General features: G+C 47.7%; 1 protein-coding gene across 4 annotated transcripts in view; it reads left to right on the top strand.

Annotated features, from left to right (window-relative positions):
- ripor1 (RHO family interacting cell polarization regulator 1) overlaps window positions 1–16161 on the top strand; it is a 72376-nt gene that overhangs the window by 52709 nt on the left and 3506 nt on the right. For all 4 annotated transcript variants that reach the window (XM_042108736.1, XM_042108735.1, XM_042108733.1 and 1 more), the window contains exons 7-19: window positions 3299–3448; window positions 3695–3758; window positions 4092–4135; window positions 5246–5371; window positions 6394–6542; window positions 6928–7057; window positions 9215–10309; window positions 11079–11218; window positions 12332–12479; window positions 12886–13021; window positions 13261–13434; window positions 13948–14103; window positions 15038–15234. In XM_042108736.1, coding sequence (XP_041964670.1) covers window positions 3299–3448; window positions 3695–3758; window positions 4092–4135; window positions 5246–5371; window positions 6394–6542; window positions 6928–7057; window positions 9215–10309; window positions 11079–11218; window positions 12332–12479; window positions 12886–13021; window positions 13261–13434; window positions 13948–14103; window positions 15038–15234 — 2709 coding nt within the window. The remainder of the gene's footprint in view (window positions 1–3298; window positions 3449–3694; window positions 3759–4091; window positions 4136–5245; window positions 5372–6393; window positions 6543–6927; window positions 7058–9214; window positions 10310–11078; window positions 11219–12331; window positions 12480–12885; window positions 13022–13260; window positions 13435–13947; window positions 14104–15037; window positions 15235–16161) is intronic.

The following is a 16161-nucleotide window of genomic DNA, read 5'->3' as shown; positions in this document are numbered from 1 at the left end:
CGTTTGAGCTCTTTGCGGTCATGAATTGCACAAGCTCTCAGATCTGCAGGGTTGATTTCCTCCAGTGGCACTGGCTTACACAACTTCCTGCCAGCTTCAGTCTGGGTGGAGCCAACATTCTATGAAAGAATTCAAAAAAACATCATAGATTCTGGAACCATCTTCCAGGAGGCTGTAAGGCTGAAAATGCTGTTCATCAGGATGAAAAGCTGCCATAAACAGTGTATAACCAAAAACACCTTTGGCAGTGGCTTCTTGAGGAACATGTTTTCAATCAACACAAAGAACTTTAGCTTTTGTTCCTGTTAGAAGCCATTGACATGGTGAGCATAGATCCAGTAAAAAAAAATGTAGTTGGGCCACATTAGAAAATCCAAACTTTGCTTTGTATGTGTTGCGTCAGGCCTCAGTCTTTGCTCATTAGTGCACACTTGCAGCAGATGGTGGGAGCAGTGGGAGGAATCGCCTCCATAAGTCCTGGGGCACAACCAGTAGGGGATTTCTGCTGTCCACCATTGCTGGACGGTGTTGGAGAAGGAAGAGAGAGGCACGGAGGCTCCAGAAGCTTCAGATGGCCTGCCTGACTGGCTGAGTCGCTCTAACCACCTCCAGATGAGCCCGAAAGAGACGACTGGGAACCACTGAGGAATCAATCTGTTTCTCCTTCTTGGTTTCTTTCTCTCTCTCTCTCTCTCTCCACTGTTCTTTTACCTCCTGGAGAGTAATGATTTCTCTAGGGCTAAACCAGTGTGTTTATAGAAGTCTGTTTATAGCAAACTGAGCGTGTGTATCTGTGTGTGTTTGTGTTTATATGTGTTTATGCGCATTTATAGAGTGTGTGTGTCTGTGTAGCTGTGTGCCGATCTATGGGGGACACTCCTACTGAGTGGAGTTTGTAATCCTTCAGGGCTGCTGCTTCTGCATTGCAGAGGATTTTGTCAGTACCCCCCGCCCCCTTCTCCTCCTCCTCCCTGCTGAGTCTCTCTCACTGAGCACCCCGGTGGGTGAACATCTCTCCTCTAATCATAAGCCATTACGGCAGCAGGGCAGAGGCGGTCCTCCCGGAGAGCACTGTGGGCTGTGTGGGGCCGGGCCTGGCCTGGCCTGGGCCTCTGCAGGTCAGCCCTCCACTCCCGCTGGGCTGGGCTCTCCCCTTACAGCTCACTTCCCCTCCATGTGCCTCTGCCCCGGGGCCTGGTCTACTCCCTCTCCACCGTGCGGAGCTCACACAGACCCGGTCATCTCATCTCCAGACCCAAATGTATTCTTAGGGAGGGATTTGTTTTTATTTTTTATTTCAACAATGTCTGCGTCAAAGTATTTTCAAGCCTCAAAAAGTGTGGGAGGTCATGGACTTGACTTGGTTGTCCTGACTGTTGAAGGGGTTTTGATTTGTAGTAGTGGAACAGCACTGACCTGATAAACAGGCAGTAGAAGAACGTCACTGCAGAAAGTTGTCTCGTAAACAGACTGAAAGCCCAGTTAACAGGCGGTCTGTTTGCATTTTGTTCTAGATGAGTGAAATGCTCGAAAGCCTTTTTCGCTTTGCTCCAGGGTGTGTGTGCTCTTTTAAAAAAATGGAGAGAGAAACTGGGAGAGCGAGAGAGAGAGAGAGAGGGAGGGGAGAGGGATGTGTGTCCTTGCGTAGAAGTGAAAGAGGAGTGGAGGAAGATGCTTCCTCAGCTTTGGCTCGTAAAGTCATGCCTCCCGTGGAGATGGGCAGCTGAATGGTGTGTGTGTGTATGGGAAAGTGTGTGTGTGTTTAACTGTGTGTGTTTACTTATTCATTCATACCGGAGTGTGTGCAGCTCGCTTTTGTCTCTCACCATATGGGTTGAGAGGAGACGCCGTCATTAACATGCCCAGTAACCCCACTCTGTTAATGGGACTAGCTTGACTTTAAAAGGGTGGGAGTGGGATGGAAGCTCACTGGTGACTTTGTGAATGAAAGTGTAGTGTGTGTGTGTGTGTGTGTGTGTGTGTGTGTGTGTGTGTGTGTGTGTGTGTGTGTGTGTGTGTGTTTGTCTCTGTGTATGTGTGAATGAAAGAGGCTAGGCTGTTAGTGATGTACACTGAGATGCTCAAAAACAACATCAACAGTTAACACACTTATCCCCTGACCTGAAACAGATGTGTTCTCAGCCAGGTGAATGGCTGTGTGATGCTTGTTTTTGTTTATCATGATGCATGAATGAGAGTCTGTGTGTGTGTGTGTGTGTGTGTGTGTGTATTGGGGGTGGGGGTGTGGCCTCACACATGTAAGCACACTGGCCACTGGCATGTAGGTATAACCAAATTAGTAATTATACTCGCTTGTCTATGGAAGTGTGTATGTGTGTGTGTGTGTGTGTGTGTGTGTGTGTGTGTGTGTGTGTGTGTGTGTGTTTTCTGACTGAGTGTTTACTGCTTCCTGTTTCTGGTCAAGGCCCAAGGTTCAGGGTCTCTGCTCCCCTGCTCTGCTGACAGATCAATAAAAAGTTAATCACACACATGCAGCACAATGAGGAGTGGGAGGAAGCAATAAGAGCCGTGAAAGGCCAGGCACAGGAAGTGCTGGATGTATTTATATGTGGCGCAGTGTGGGCGGGTTCACCAAGCCATCTGGATTCTCGCTGCATTGCGGTTGGTTTCCGCACATGCTCATTAGGGTGGCTGTAAAAGTGTCAGAAAGCAAGAAAAAGGACCAATTTCATCTCTATTAGGTGCAATTACATGCTCTCAAGTATTGGTGCTGAGACCTCCATTAGGAATGACTGGGAACCTAGACCGCAATGCACACAAACAAGATTGGTTCTCTGCTAGATTAACGCTAAGAGGCTGGCTCACTCAGTCCATACATCTACAATGCATTTTCATAAAGTTTGTATTCACCAGAGAAGTGCATCACTATAATTTGTACATGAGCTATGCCATTTGCAGTGTCAGTAAGCTTGTGTTAAAAAAAGAAAACAGATTGAACATGAAACATTTGCTTTGTTGCTTTGTCGTGACAACCATAGGATTCTTTAGGTCCAGACACACAGAAAGCATTGTTCAACCTTTAGGAAATATACAAATAGTACAATAATTCACCAGTTCATTTTTAATTCATATTCGACATAAAGTTGTTCTCTGATGATCCTCTTGTAATGTCACATCAACCTTATCAAAGACATGCTGTAACACGTTGTGTGTGTGAGAGAGATTTTGCAGTTGTAGTGCTTCTTGTCATTATGTGCCTAGTAGTACACAAACTCATTTTGAAATGATATGGTTGACTTATCCAGAGCTGTGTCTGTGTGTGTGTGTGTGTTTGCAGATTGACGAGCTGTATGATGCCTACTGCATGCAGCGGAGACTGCGGGACGGGGCGAATAAGATGGTGAAGGCCTACACAGCGTCCAGCAGCAGCAGAGAGGCCAGGGAGAGTCTGTCCGAGGCCAACAAGGGCTTCAAGGAATACACAGAGGTCAGCAGGCTCTCAATGCATTGATCTGATCATATTTTCTCCTCTTTCTCTCCTCTCTAATTAGGTCTGTCTAGTATAAGTATATATACTCTTTTGATCCCGTGAGGGAAATTTGGTCTCTGCATTTATCCCAATCCGCTGCTGTCTATATCCCTCTTTTTCTTTTGCTGGGCTAAGTTACCACATTGTTTCAAATTGTTCTCTCTATAAAGCTTTCCTTTCCTTTCCTCTCTCCTCTCTTGGCAGAATATGTGCATGCTGGAAAACGAGCTGGAAAATCAACTTGGAGAGTTCCATATCAAAATGAAAGGTATGTTCGAGTCGCTAGTCGAGGCGCATGGGTCGGTGACCGTGGACGGTGCAAGAGAAGTCCCTGCCCTTGGTTTAATATGTTAGAAAATGGATCTGAATGGATTACAGTCTGTAAGGAGGAGGGTGGAGAAAGAGAAACATTTTGTTATATCTATATGCTAAAGTGAAGTGAAATGAAATAATCACTGTAACTCGTTCTGGATAAGTCTGTCAGCTAAATGACAAGTATAATGCTCCCAATATGATCCTTTATTACCAGTGTGTTCTTGTATTGGAACTTTGTTGTTGTTGCACATTAGTGACCACATCATGCTGCCTGTGTGTGTCCTAGGTCTGGCAGGCTTCGCGAGGCTCTGTGCAGGGGACCAGTACGAGGTAATCCTCCTCCTTTACATCCACTGCTTTCCTCTCCTCCTTCTCTCTATCTCTCCATCGCTTCCTCTCTATCCCTCCGTCTGTCCCTCCCTCCTCTCTCGCACTCTCTATTTGCCTCCAGTGCTGTCCTCCTTGCAGGAGCTCTTTCTGCATGGCTGCACTGACATCATCATTCATCCTCTTCAAAACAGCATTACTTTATTAAGAAAGTGCGTGTGTGTATGTGTGTGCGCTTGTGTGTGTGTGTGTGTGTGTGTGTGTGTGTGTGTGTGCAGCTGGTGGGGGGGTTGCTGTGTGCTGGGCTCTGGTGGATTAGCAGATTTGGGGGAGGCGTAGGGTAATTGGAAGAGGAGTGGCGTTAATGTGTCAGTGTGGCCTCTGTCTGTTTAACATGCGCCACGCCGCCCGATGATTGACAGGCTCATCGATTGAGTGAGTCAGCACCGGCAGTCTGTTCCTTCCTCACATCCAGGCTTTAAACAGTCTCCTGGGTCTGCTAGCAGAGCGAGAGAAAGAGAGAGAGAGTGGGAAATAGAGAGAGAGGGAGAGAAAGAGAGAGTGGGAAATAGAGAGAGAGGGAATAGAGAGAGTAAGAGATGGAGGGAGAGATTGAGAGAAAGTCGTTGATAGGGCACAGGCCTGAAAAAGTCTGTGTAGAAGGAGATTATCTGTTAAGATTACAAAATGGACTCGCTGTTCCTCATCAGTGTACACAGTGCTACTCTGTGTGGTCGTGTGTGATTCCTTTCCAAGCTTCCATTTAACCCTGAATGTAGACACGTTTTGGGGTCCAATGACGTGCACACAAAATTATAGTGTCTCAAGCAAAATAATATAAAGATAAGACCTCCAATCAATTTGCTGATTTATTTACATGCATTCATTTGGCAAATTGATGTTTCTCTGGAAAGCATGTGAAGTGGTGAGAAGTGTAAAGCAGTGCAGTGGTGAGAAGAAGTGTGAGATAAAACATACTAACATACTAACTCCTAAAATGCTCATCTCTGTAATACACTCATTGTTTGAAGCAGTTGTAAGTTCCTCTATCTTCACCAAGGCCTTGTCCGTCTATGTTGTCTAACCTCTAACTAAGATGTCTGACCCCTGCAGATCTTTATGAAATATGGTCGTCAGCGGTGGAAGCTCCGGGGCCGGATCGAGATCAACGGCAAGCAGGTGTGGGACAGCGAGGAGATGGTCTTCCTGCCGCTCATCACCGAGTTCCTGTCGATAAAGGTGAGGGCAGGTCGTACGCAAGCTCTGTCTTCAGCGTAGCCTATTTGGTTTTCTATTTTCTTCTTCCTATCATGCTCTCTGACATCCACTCATTCACTCACTCACACACACACACATACGCACACACTTTCCCACACACTCTCATAAAAGCCATACATGTATACACTTGCACTTTTTCCTCACACACACACAGACACACACACACACACTTTCCCACACACTCTCATAAAAGCCATATATGTATACACTTGCACTTTTTCCACACACACACACACACACAAACAAATGCATTGGTAACACTTTATAATAACTACACACAACTCATCATTTAGTAAGCCTTTGTTACTTATTAGTTAATTTTTTTCCATTATTAGTAATTTCTTGTTCATACATAATATGAATAATGATGAATTGGGTGTAGTTATTGTAAAGTGTTACCAATGCATTCAGTAATGCTTGTACGCATATTTTCTCATTCTCACACACTCACACAGCCACATAAATTCAGACTCACACAGTCACATCTGTGTGTCAAAATGTAATGGACATAACAGCACACTGAGACTAGAACAGCTGGACTTTGACTTGTTTTCTCTGTACACCCCCCCTACCCACCCCCCAATCGTTCCATTGGACACTAGTCAGGGGACTGGAAAGTCACTGGCAAAGGTCAGGAGACGTGCTGGAGGGAGGGAGGGGGGGGGGGGGGGGGGGGTTGTGGCGTGCAGACAGGAAGGAAGGACGGAGGACAAAATGGAGGAAGTTTCAAAGTTATTTATTTATTTGTTTCTTTTAAAAGCTATGAGTGTATTTTAAAATGAGAGGGGAAGAGCCCTGCTGAGACGCAAATGATAAGAATGCTTCTGATCTTCATCAAGACTGGGTTGTGTTAGGAAACAAATTAGGGCCTGTGGGAATTTAGATCCCCAAGCTTCATACTAAAGCCATCTACCCATTGCTATACTGTGATTTTCTTGACCTGCCTCATTCACTGTAAAATGTTTGGATTTGGGATCACCTAGGTAACAGAACTCAAGAGCCTAGCCAATCACGTGGTGGTGGGGAGCGTGTCTTGTGAGACCAAGGACCTGTTTGCTGCGCTGCCTCAAACGGTGGCTGTTGACATCAACGACCTGGGCACTATCAAACTGAGCCTGGAGGTCACCTGGAAGTAAGTCCATCACATCACATCACGTCACATTGTAGTTCATCACTCAAACTCAAGCTCTCAAAAAATCTTCAAGTTATTGTATTCACACCTACGTCACACAGCTGAAGAAAACCCTGTTGGGTCGAAACGTTGCCATTTTCTAGTCCAATTAAATATTGGGTGCTACTCCAGTGTGCAGACATTCATTATTCTGGTCTCCACTAAAATCAGCAAGCAAACATGCTAGTGTTGGTCTGAGTTTTGTGTAATATCACTTTGCAACACATGTGGTGCTGTATTAAATATGGAAAAGTGCTTTGTGGCTGCGTTCAAGACATCTCGAAGCCCACAGAACTCCACAGAGCACCTTTAATTTAATCTCCACTGTCCCCGTTCCTCTTCTCAGCCCCTTCGATAAGGACGACCAGGCCTCCTCCGCCAGCACTGTCAACAAAGCTCCCACAGTCAACAAGCGCTTCTCCACCTACAACCAGAGTCCCCCAGACACGCCGTCTCTGCGCGAGCAGGCCTTCTATGTGAGTCAGATTACATCACTTCCTCTCCTCTCCTCTCCTCGTCCCTTTCACACACCACCCACACAAATGACTCCCCCCTTCTGTCTGGTTCCACCAAGAGACAGGAAAACCTTGTTGAAGTGCACTGGGAGTTGGAATGGAACGGAATCAAAGCTGTTATTCCTTCAGTGCAACAATAAGTCATCTAGTGAATAGTCTGGAGAAGGTTAGATAAGCCTGTCCCAAAGGATAGTTTTGATTAACAGGTGAAAATATCTCCTCTCCTCCCTCCTGTCATTAATTATTCCCCACACTCGCTCCATTTTAGCTTGTTGATTCTGGAGATGTTATTTCCTCATAAGCTTGTACTTGTCCTCATAGCTCTTTGATGCTCTCAAAGCAAACATGGAGACTAATGAAACAATAGTTGCCATGTTTATAACATCTCTGTGCTGTTCCATAATCGTGTGTTTGGTTTTAGTGTTTTGTTGGAAGGGCATGTGCAGTTGCCTCGTTAACGCCCCCACCCCAGGTGAGTTAGACGCAGGAAAGGCATACATGTTTTCTTTATTACTGTGGTCAAGCAGCCCAAACAAACGCATAGCAGGCAGAACATAAAAACTAGCCATTTGAAGGCAGATCACTTGTTTAAATAGGCGCTGTCAGGTGTGCTGCTGCAGCTTGTTATGAATGCAAACCTGCAGGCCTACAGAGTCCTTTACGGGGCCTGACCCCCTGACCTTTTAGGCGCCATGCTTCTGTACGAGGCCTCAAGCGGTTTCGGCATTAGCTGCCATTAGTGTTAGGAGTTCCAGCCTTATGGAATCTGTGTAGTTAGTGTGCCACACCTGGCCCGGAAGTGTCTCGTTGTTTCGTTTTTCTCATGGCTCCCTCTTCTCCTGCACGCCTGCCTCACGCACCGCTCCGCATCCCCCTGCCCCCGTCCCATAGACGGCTCCCCGGGGGATGGCGCCCAAGCAGCGCTGGTCACTGCTGGACGTGTTCCGTGACACGCTGGCGGAGAAGCTCTCGCAGAGCTGCTCCTGCAGCGACGTCACCTCCGTCCATCTCGGACAACCACACGTAAGTCCTTTGGGAGGACCCCCCCTCCCCTGCCACACCGTCCCTCCCGTCAAAAGAGAGACCCCCAACACGGGAGGTCTGTAGTGAGAAAAAACATCATCGATCGACTTTAGAAATAGTTGTCAGTAGTTGTAGTCAGTGGTTGTTGTTAGTAGTAGTCATAGTTGTAGGAATTCTAATGTGTGTGTAGTTCTTGTAAGTTTGTTTTGGAACTATCAAATGTCCTTCGTGTTTGTGTGTGTGTGTGTGTATGTGTGTATTAGTTTTTTTCATGCTTGTTATCAACCATCCTTGTAGAACACATAGTACATTTTGTTTTACAGTTGAGCAAAATGTTCATTGTTTTTATGTACTTGGTGTCACTGGTGCGTATCTGCAGTCGAGTCGCTTCAGTTCCCCATCTGTCATAAATCGGCCGTCTCTCACAGAAAGCTTACAGAGCCTACTTTCAGTTAAGTGGTCAGACGGGCTCTTATTGTTTTGATGGGACAACCAGGCTTGCCCAATGAGGCGGTGACTGGATAACTGGGAGCTCAATTAAAGGGAGCAGGGAGGCTGTTTGCTTTCTGGGCCAGATGCCAGACTCGTCTGGGCCGTAATGGGGCCCACGTGAGGGAGAGAGCGAGAGCGAGGGCGTCACCAGGCGCGGAGGGATGGACGGCAAGGCTCCACACATCCGCTGCCCCCCCCCCCCCATCTTTCTCTCTGCATCGCTGCCGCTCTCTCACTTTACAGCAGCTCACACCCATTCAGTGGCATCCCCCTCCCTCATCTCCTCCACCATGTTCATTTATGAAATAGAGGGAGGTCATAGGGAGTCCATGTGAGACTCCGACCCACAGCATGTCATGCCCTTTCTAATCTCTATGTATGTTACCTCCTACTCCCTCTCTTTTTCTCTGTCTCTCTCTCTCTCTTTCTCTCTCTGTCTCGCCTTTTTCTCTCTCTATCGCACCCTGCCTCTCATCCACTCCCTTCTTCTCTCTCTTTCTACCTCTGCGTCTCACCCCCCCATCCCCCACCAATTTCTCTCTCTCTCTCTCTCTCTCTGCCCCCCCTCGCTTTTCTCTCCCTCTGTCTCTTTCTGTTTCTCAGAACATGTTGCGGCGACAGGAGGATGTGGAGAATGGCACGGCTTGGTCCAACTCCTCCGAGTCGTCCGACGACTCGTCCAGCCCCCAGCTCTCCCTGGGCCTACGCCACACCAACAAGAACGTGGTCCAGCCAGAGGTGCAGGCGTCCGCCCCGGCCATCGAGATCTCCTTTGCCCCGCGCGAGTCCGCCACCTCCACCCCCACCCGCCTAGCCAATCAGAAGGAGGAGGAGGAGGAGGAGGAGGAGGAGGAAGAGACTGCAACTGTGAAAGTCAAAGCCAGCCCTGTGGCGTTGGCAGCTGCAACAACAACAACAACAGCAGCAGCGGCCGCCGGCGTGGATGCTGGGAAGACGGAGATGCCAAATGGTCATGCCCGATACTCGCGCTCGCTGAGTCACATCAGCGAGAGCAGCGTGGATGGCGCTCTGACGGACAGGTCGACCAGCGACTCGGTCGAGCCATCTGAGGTGGCCTCGGTCGCGTCTGGCATATCAGTCAACGACATCATCATGGAGATGCCAGTCAGGGCGGAGCCTGCAACCGCAGTGGAGGTGACCCAGGAACCCAGCACTGCATCGGAGCCAGAAAGCTCCTGTAACGAGGCCCTGTCCTCCGAGGAGCTGCCCGCGGGGCAGCAGGACTCGGACGCGTGTTCCGTCACCACGGCCTCTGATGAGCCCCAGCCCGAGCCCAAGCCGGACCTCCCCTCAGAGCCGGCGTCCGAGGCTGACTCTGAGATCAGCTCCAAGGCCTTCTCAGAGGAGACCAGGTCAATGGACTCGTCGTCACGGACTGAGGAGGCGTTGGTCCAGCAGGGTGACTCTGCGGCCTTTCCCAGGACTGAGTCCCCCGCTCCGAGCCAGGAGCCGGAGGCCATGGTGGTGAGGGCCCATGTGGCTGTGGTGGAGGCCGAGGAGGAGCCTGGGCCCGCAGTAGAGGCCAAGCCCTCGGACAGTGAGGGGGAGGAGACAGTGGACATTGGGCTGGACGAGGCGCTGACTGGCGTCATCTCCTCTCTGGATGATTACAGAGGGCAGTTTCCAGAGCTGCAGGTCCTGGAACAGGAGCTGAGACAACTGGAACAAGCACTGTCGGTAAGTCCCCAAGCTTAATTACTTACTGTGTGTGCGTGTGTGTGTGTGTGTGTGTGTGTGTGTGTGTGTGTGTGTGTGTGTGTGAGTATGAGGCTTAGTCATGAAGGGAAATAAAAAGGAGACTGGAGGGGTGTGTGTGTGTGTGTGTGTGTGTCAGGAGAGGTGGGAAATGTATTATTTGCCTGCCTGACTCTCCAGAGACTGCATTCAGGGTGCGGTGTTTCCGGCCTCCGTGGCTTAGATGTTCCAGCCCAGCAGTGTGGGGAGGGGGTCTGGGGCTGGGTGTCTCCTTCTTGTCACACACACACACACACACACACACAATATAAATTTGCCCTCTTGGCTGACCCCTTGGATAACCATCTTAACCCACTAGCCAGTCCCTTCCACCTTGGCCTGCCAGCCTGGGAAAGGCTATAGTGCAATATGCTGGCTAATTGTCATTTCTGTACAGCACTTAAGCGCCCAAGCCACTGGTCATTCAGTTTCATGAGAAATTAATGTGATTGAGGAAGTGCATGGTATTCAGTCAGTTTTTGGAAATGCTACACACAGAGACACACACACACACACACACACACACACCCACACCCACACCATATTATGTAAATGTAAATTTAAAAGCCTGAATCTAGTTTTTGGAAGGGAATAGGATTCAGTCAATTAATCAAAACCCACAATGTGTGTGATCTGATGTCTCTCGCGCGTGTTCTCTCTCTCTCTCTCTGTGTGTGTGTGTGTGTGTGTGTGTGTGTGTGTCTGTGTGTAGGGCTGTAGCCGCAGCCGCTCCTCCAGCGTCAGCCTGACGGTGGAGACGGCACTCGAGAGCTTTGACTTCCTCAACACGTCGGACCTAGAGGAGGAGGAAGAGGAGGAGGAGGAAGGAGGGAGGCCGAGTGGGACGGACAGGTCAGACTTCCCCAAACAACCGCCGCCCCGCACTTTCACCATGACTGGGCAAACGTGTGTGTGTGTGTGTGTCGGTGTCGGGAGGGGACTAATTCCTTCCACATATACATAGGAAAGGTGTTACATTCCTTGTGCTATCAGTAGGGGATTTCCCACAGTGGGCGATCAGCCAAGCTTATGTCACATTATACAGCATGATACGAGATTCAACAACAACACATAATTGGCTTGTGGCAGTCGCAGACGTGCTGCATCGTTTAAGACTCTCCATCAGGGCACAACATCCACAACCAGTAGTCTAAATGCCCAATCAAAGACACACCACCAACACCGAGAGCATTTCACTAGGGTTATCAAGCAGGCAGCTTCCTTCATCAGTGTTTCATGGAACTACCATTACCGCCTCAACAGTGGTGTCTGGCGTCCCGGACCTTCCCCACCTCCACCCTCATGATGGGGTTGGACATAATACAAACAGAGACATCAACCAGAAGTACCACTCTAGAAACACAGATTTCACATATCTCTAAGTCCATTCAGGTTGTATACCATGTCCCCAAGTAGTCTGTGAGTGGCGCGCCTTAGCCATAACCATTGGCTTGCCTTTTCAGCAGCCTCAGACAACTCCTTACAGCTCTTTACAGTGATCGTCCTCGAAAACCAATATCTAACAGAAGTGTTTTGAGGGACTTTGCTGCAAAGCCTTTAACACCCATCTCCACTGATCTTGTGTGTGCTTGCCAACCTTGGCTCTGCCTCTTGACTCCCCATTCATACATGTGGATCTTTGTACTTTGAGTGCCACCTACTGGCTGAAATGGGACACTGTTGACAATGATTGCTGAGGGAAGTTCAAGTGGTTGAGTAAAGTTGAATGACTTGAGAGAATGTCTCTATGTCAAATCTAAAAACTGGGTGTTCCACATTAGTGTTGCCTCTTCCATATGGTCAACTGCTGATGTGTGCATTTTTGTTCTTGGTGTATGTGTGTGCCTGCTTGCACTGGTGAATAGGTATGATTTTGTGAATGGATGCATAGGTATTTCTATGTTGTAATTGGCATGTACAGTGTGTTGATGGCACTTGTGTTGTGTGTGTTTCGCTTGTGTTTAGTGAGCGGCCAGCTGATGAAAGTGCGGGTGAAGACGAAGGCTGTGAGGAGCGCTGCTGGGAGTCTCCCTCCGGCCCACTCAGCACAGCATGTCTGGCTCTAGACCGCACCCTGCTGGTGCATCTGAGGAACTGCAGCTCCCAGCTACTGGTGAGTACAAGCCGGTGCCTGTCTACGCCACTTACCTGTGATTATATCCAGACGAGCCTCTGTTGCGGTTCATTTACAATCATGATTAGGATCCAGACTGGTGTTATAATAGCTAACAGTACATAATCCAACCCGTGATCGGTGAAAGAAAGGGATAACTGCAGAGCTTTGTGTAATAACAGACAAGTTATCACATTTATCAGATGTCAGGCCATCACTGTAAATAAGAACTTGTTCTTAATGATCTGCCTGGTTAAATAAAGGTAAAATAAAAAAATATTTATTTATTCAGATTTGCTGTTTTTCTTTGACCTTTCATAATGATATGTTCTTATTTGTTCACTCTCTCCATCTGTCTCTCTGCCCCTCTCTCTCTGCTGTGTGTGTGTGTGTGTACGCTGTGTAGCGCCTGGGCACATTTGGCCCGCTGCGCTGTGGGGAGATGTACGCTCTGGACCGCCTGCTGAGGGAGGCCCGCGTGCTCGAGCTTATCAGACGAGTCGCCAAAGATTCGACAGAGGGCATGAGTCAGCCTGAAGAGGGTGAGTACACTGTGACCGACACTGATGAGTGCATTATTATTATAAAGGTGAACAAAAGTGTTATGCACTGTGAATGATCACATTTGTGCACCAGGCCTCATGAATACTTAACATGTGCTGCTGGGATAAGGGATTGAGAATATTTTAATAACAGAAGTTATAGTTAATTGATTTGTAGAGCTTTATGAATTGTACTTGAGAACTGAAGTTCCTGTCCTCTTCTTGTTTTTCTGGAGCAGTGGTTCCCCAGCTAGATCAGTGCCAGGGGGCAGTGTTGCTATGGAAGCAGTGTATGGATGGCAGCAGTGAGAAGGGTGGTGTCTACAGCACGTCCACAGAGGCCTTTCTGCACGCGCTCAGTACCACCTACTCCAGCAGACTACCAGAGCGAGCAGCAAGCTTGGCTGATTCAGGTGTGGCCTCACTTACTTGCACTGTTCTGTGTGTGTGTGTGTGTGTGTGTGTGCGTGAGAGAATTGAATGAGTGTATGCAGGCGTGTGTGTCTGTCTGTCTGTGTGTGTGTGGGTGAGAGAGCATTCATGAGGTAGCGTTGTCATAGATGTTGAAGAGTCAGCGTGTGTATGCGTACCACATGACATTTGCATGTCGACATGTCTGTGAAAATGGGTGTGTTGTTCTCTTAGGTAGTTATATGCTGAACTCTTAGGGAGTTTCCCATATGCTGACATTTATCATCACTCAGATACAATGGAAATACACTAGTATTTCCTTAATCATATTACTTCTATATAGTCAAGCAAAACAGTCCACATTTCAGCCGCTTCTTGTCTGTCTGAAAAGTCTGTCACAATGGCCTCGCTGTATGAGTAACTAAGTCAGTTAGTAGGCTGTGTCAAACTGTGCTGCTCTGTTTTGTGCCGACTGGCGTAATGAAGTTGTCTTTGCTGGTGTGTTGGGGGGCCAGTGTTCCTGCGGCTGGTGGAGAGAATGCTGGAGCGGAGGCTGCCCAGACGAGGAGGAAGGACCAGAGAGATGATCACGCTCTTCCAATTCTGGAGCTACTTGGAGGCTGAGGGAGTCATCGATCTGGACACACACGTCACTGAGCTGGCTGAGGAGGGTGAGTGTGTGTGTGTGTGTGTATCTGTCTGTGTGTGAGTAAGCGAGTGAATGCTTGTATGTATGAAAAAGACAAATGGAAAGACTGCTAGGTTAAGGACAGTTCCTCATTGCCACAACTACCAATGGTCACTTCCTATAACTTAGGTCCATATAGGTGCCTATTACTGACAGCTCCTCATTGCCACAACCTCGTGAATTATTGACAGAATTCCATGTATAACAGAATAATAAGATGAGAGAAAGACTGCCACAGAGAGACAACAGAATGATGAGATTGTTTTAACTAATCAATGTGTGTTGTACTGAATCATGGCCTCCTGACCTCTTCAGTTGGTATTGATATGAGAGGATTAGCGGTTGTGGAGGCGGGCCTTCTGCTCTTACTCATCTCACCGTTCATGACTGAGAGGGTGTGTGAATGTGTTGTATTCACAAACTAATGAGCTTTGATGGGTGTTTTTCCACCACCCTGATGGCAACATTAGCACCTCATCACCTAGTCTCGGTCTCAGCCGTCAGCTTCTCAAAATGTAACTCTACTCTCAACCGTTTTTAATCAAGTGAATCAGCCTATTCCTCCCAAGTCATTTCACTCATTGTTGTGGCTTTGTTTGTGTTTCTGTTGCATGTAAATGTAATGTACTATGTGTGTGGTAGTGGTTTAACCCCCCCCCCCCAAAAAAAAAAATAACAACAAACATACACACACCCTCAGTTACAGTAATGAAGTCAAACAATCAGTCAGCCCCAGGGTCACCTTATTCTTCTCAATATGTTTAATCCAATGAACCTACCCACTACCCATTTCCCATGGCCAGACTTATTTCATTCATTCTTGTTTCTGTATCCTGTGTATGTATGGACATAGTTAGTGACCTTTGTCTGTATTTCTATGGTTAACTCTGTTTATGTGTTCATGTACACACTTGCAGTGTGGCTGGTCCAGTGTCTGCAGTGTGGGGACCAGGACGCACTGGTGAAGGCGCTGAAGAGGCCCCCGGAGAGCAGCCTGAAGCGGGAGGGCCTGCGGGCCGTCAGCCTGCTGCTGAGAGACCCCCGCGGGAAGGTGTGCAGCGCCGCCAGCTCCCTGCTCCGCAGCCTGGCAGACCAGCCGCGCCACCGAGAGCGGGTAAACAAAACGCAACTGCACCGTCCTGACCCGTGCACATCAAAACTTAGACTAATCGTACCAGCCCCAGCTCAGAGAAAGGTCACACACACAGTGTCCCACATGGCACTCCATGTTAAAATATCATACCCCTTCACTGAATTACAGGTGCATCTCAGAAAATTAGAATCGTGGAAAAGTCTATTGCCCTTTCATTGATGAAAGGCTCAGGAAACCATTGCCGGTGTTTTGACTTATTTATCTGATTAGAGCTCTTATCAGGTAAACATTATAATTTACAGCCCATGGAAATCAAAAATCCAGCATCTCAAAATATTACAATACAGAATTTATAATACATTAATCATCAATATTAGAATAATCAAGATTAAAACAAAAAAGGTAATGAATGTAATGAATGTTTTTGGGGCAGCCGTGGCCTACTGGTTAGCACTTCGGACTTGTAAGGGTTTATGGGTTGCCGGGTTGCCGGTTCGCACCCCGACCAGTAGGCACGGCTGAGCAAGGCACTTAACCCCTCACTGCTCCCCGAGCGCCGCTGTTGTTGCAGGCAGCTCACTGCGCCGGGATTAGTGTGTGCTTCACCTCACTGTGTGTTCACCTGTGTGCTGAGTGTGTTTCACTAATTCACAGATTGGGATAAATGCAGAGACCAAATTTCCCTCACGGGATCAAAAGAGTATATATACTTATACTATATAATCTAAATTATATTAAAGTTTCACTTTTTGAAATAGACTATGGAAAAAAAATATTAGATATTAGATGCACCTGTATGTGAGGCATTTTAAATTAACAACAGAATAAAATTGACATTGATTTGTGGAGTTGGCTTTGCACCGTTTTACAGCCTGTTATTAATTGTGAATGGAAGTTAAATATTTGACAATTTCATAATACTATCATGTTTTTATTATTCCTGGACTC

The sequence above is a fragment of the Alosa sapidissima genome, chromosome 11 (genome assembly GCF_018492685.1).
Source record: "Alosa sapidissima isolate fAloSap1 chromosome 11, fAloSap1.pri, whole genome shotgun sequence".
Taxonomy (NCBI): domain Eukaryota; kingdom Metazoa; phylum Chordata; class Actinopteri; order Clupeiformes; family Clupeidae; genus Alosa; species Alosa sapidissima.
Note: the sequence above shows the minus strand (reverse complement) of the source record. Positions and strands in the feature narration are given on the sequence as shown.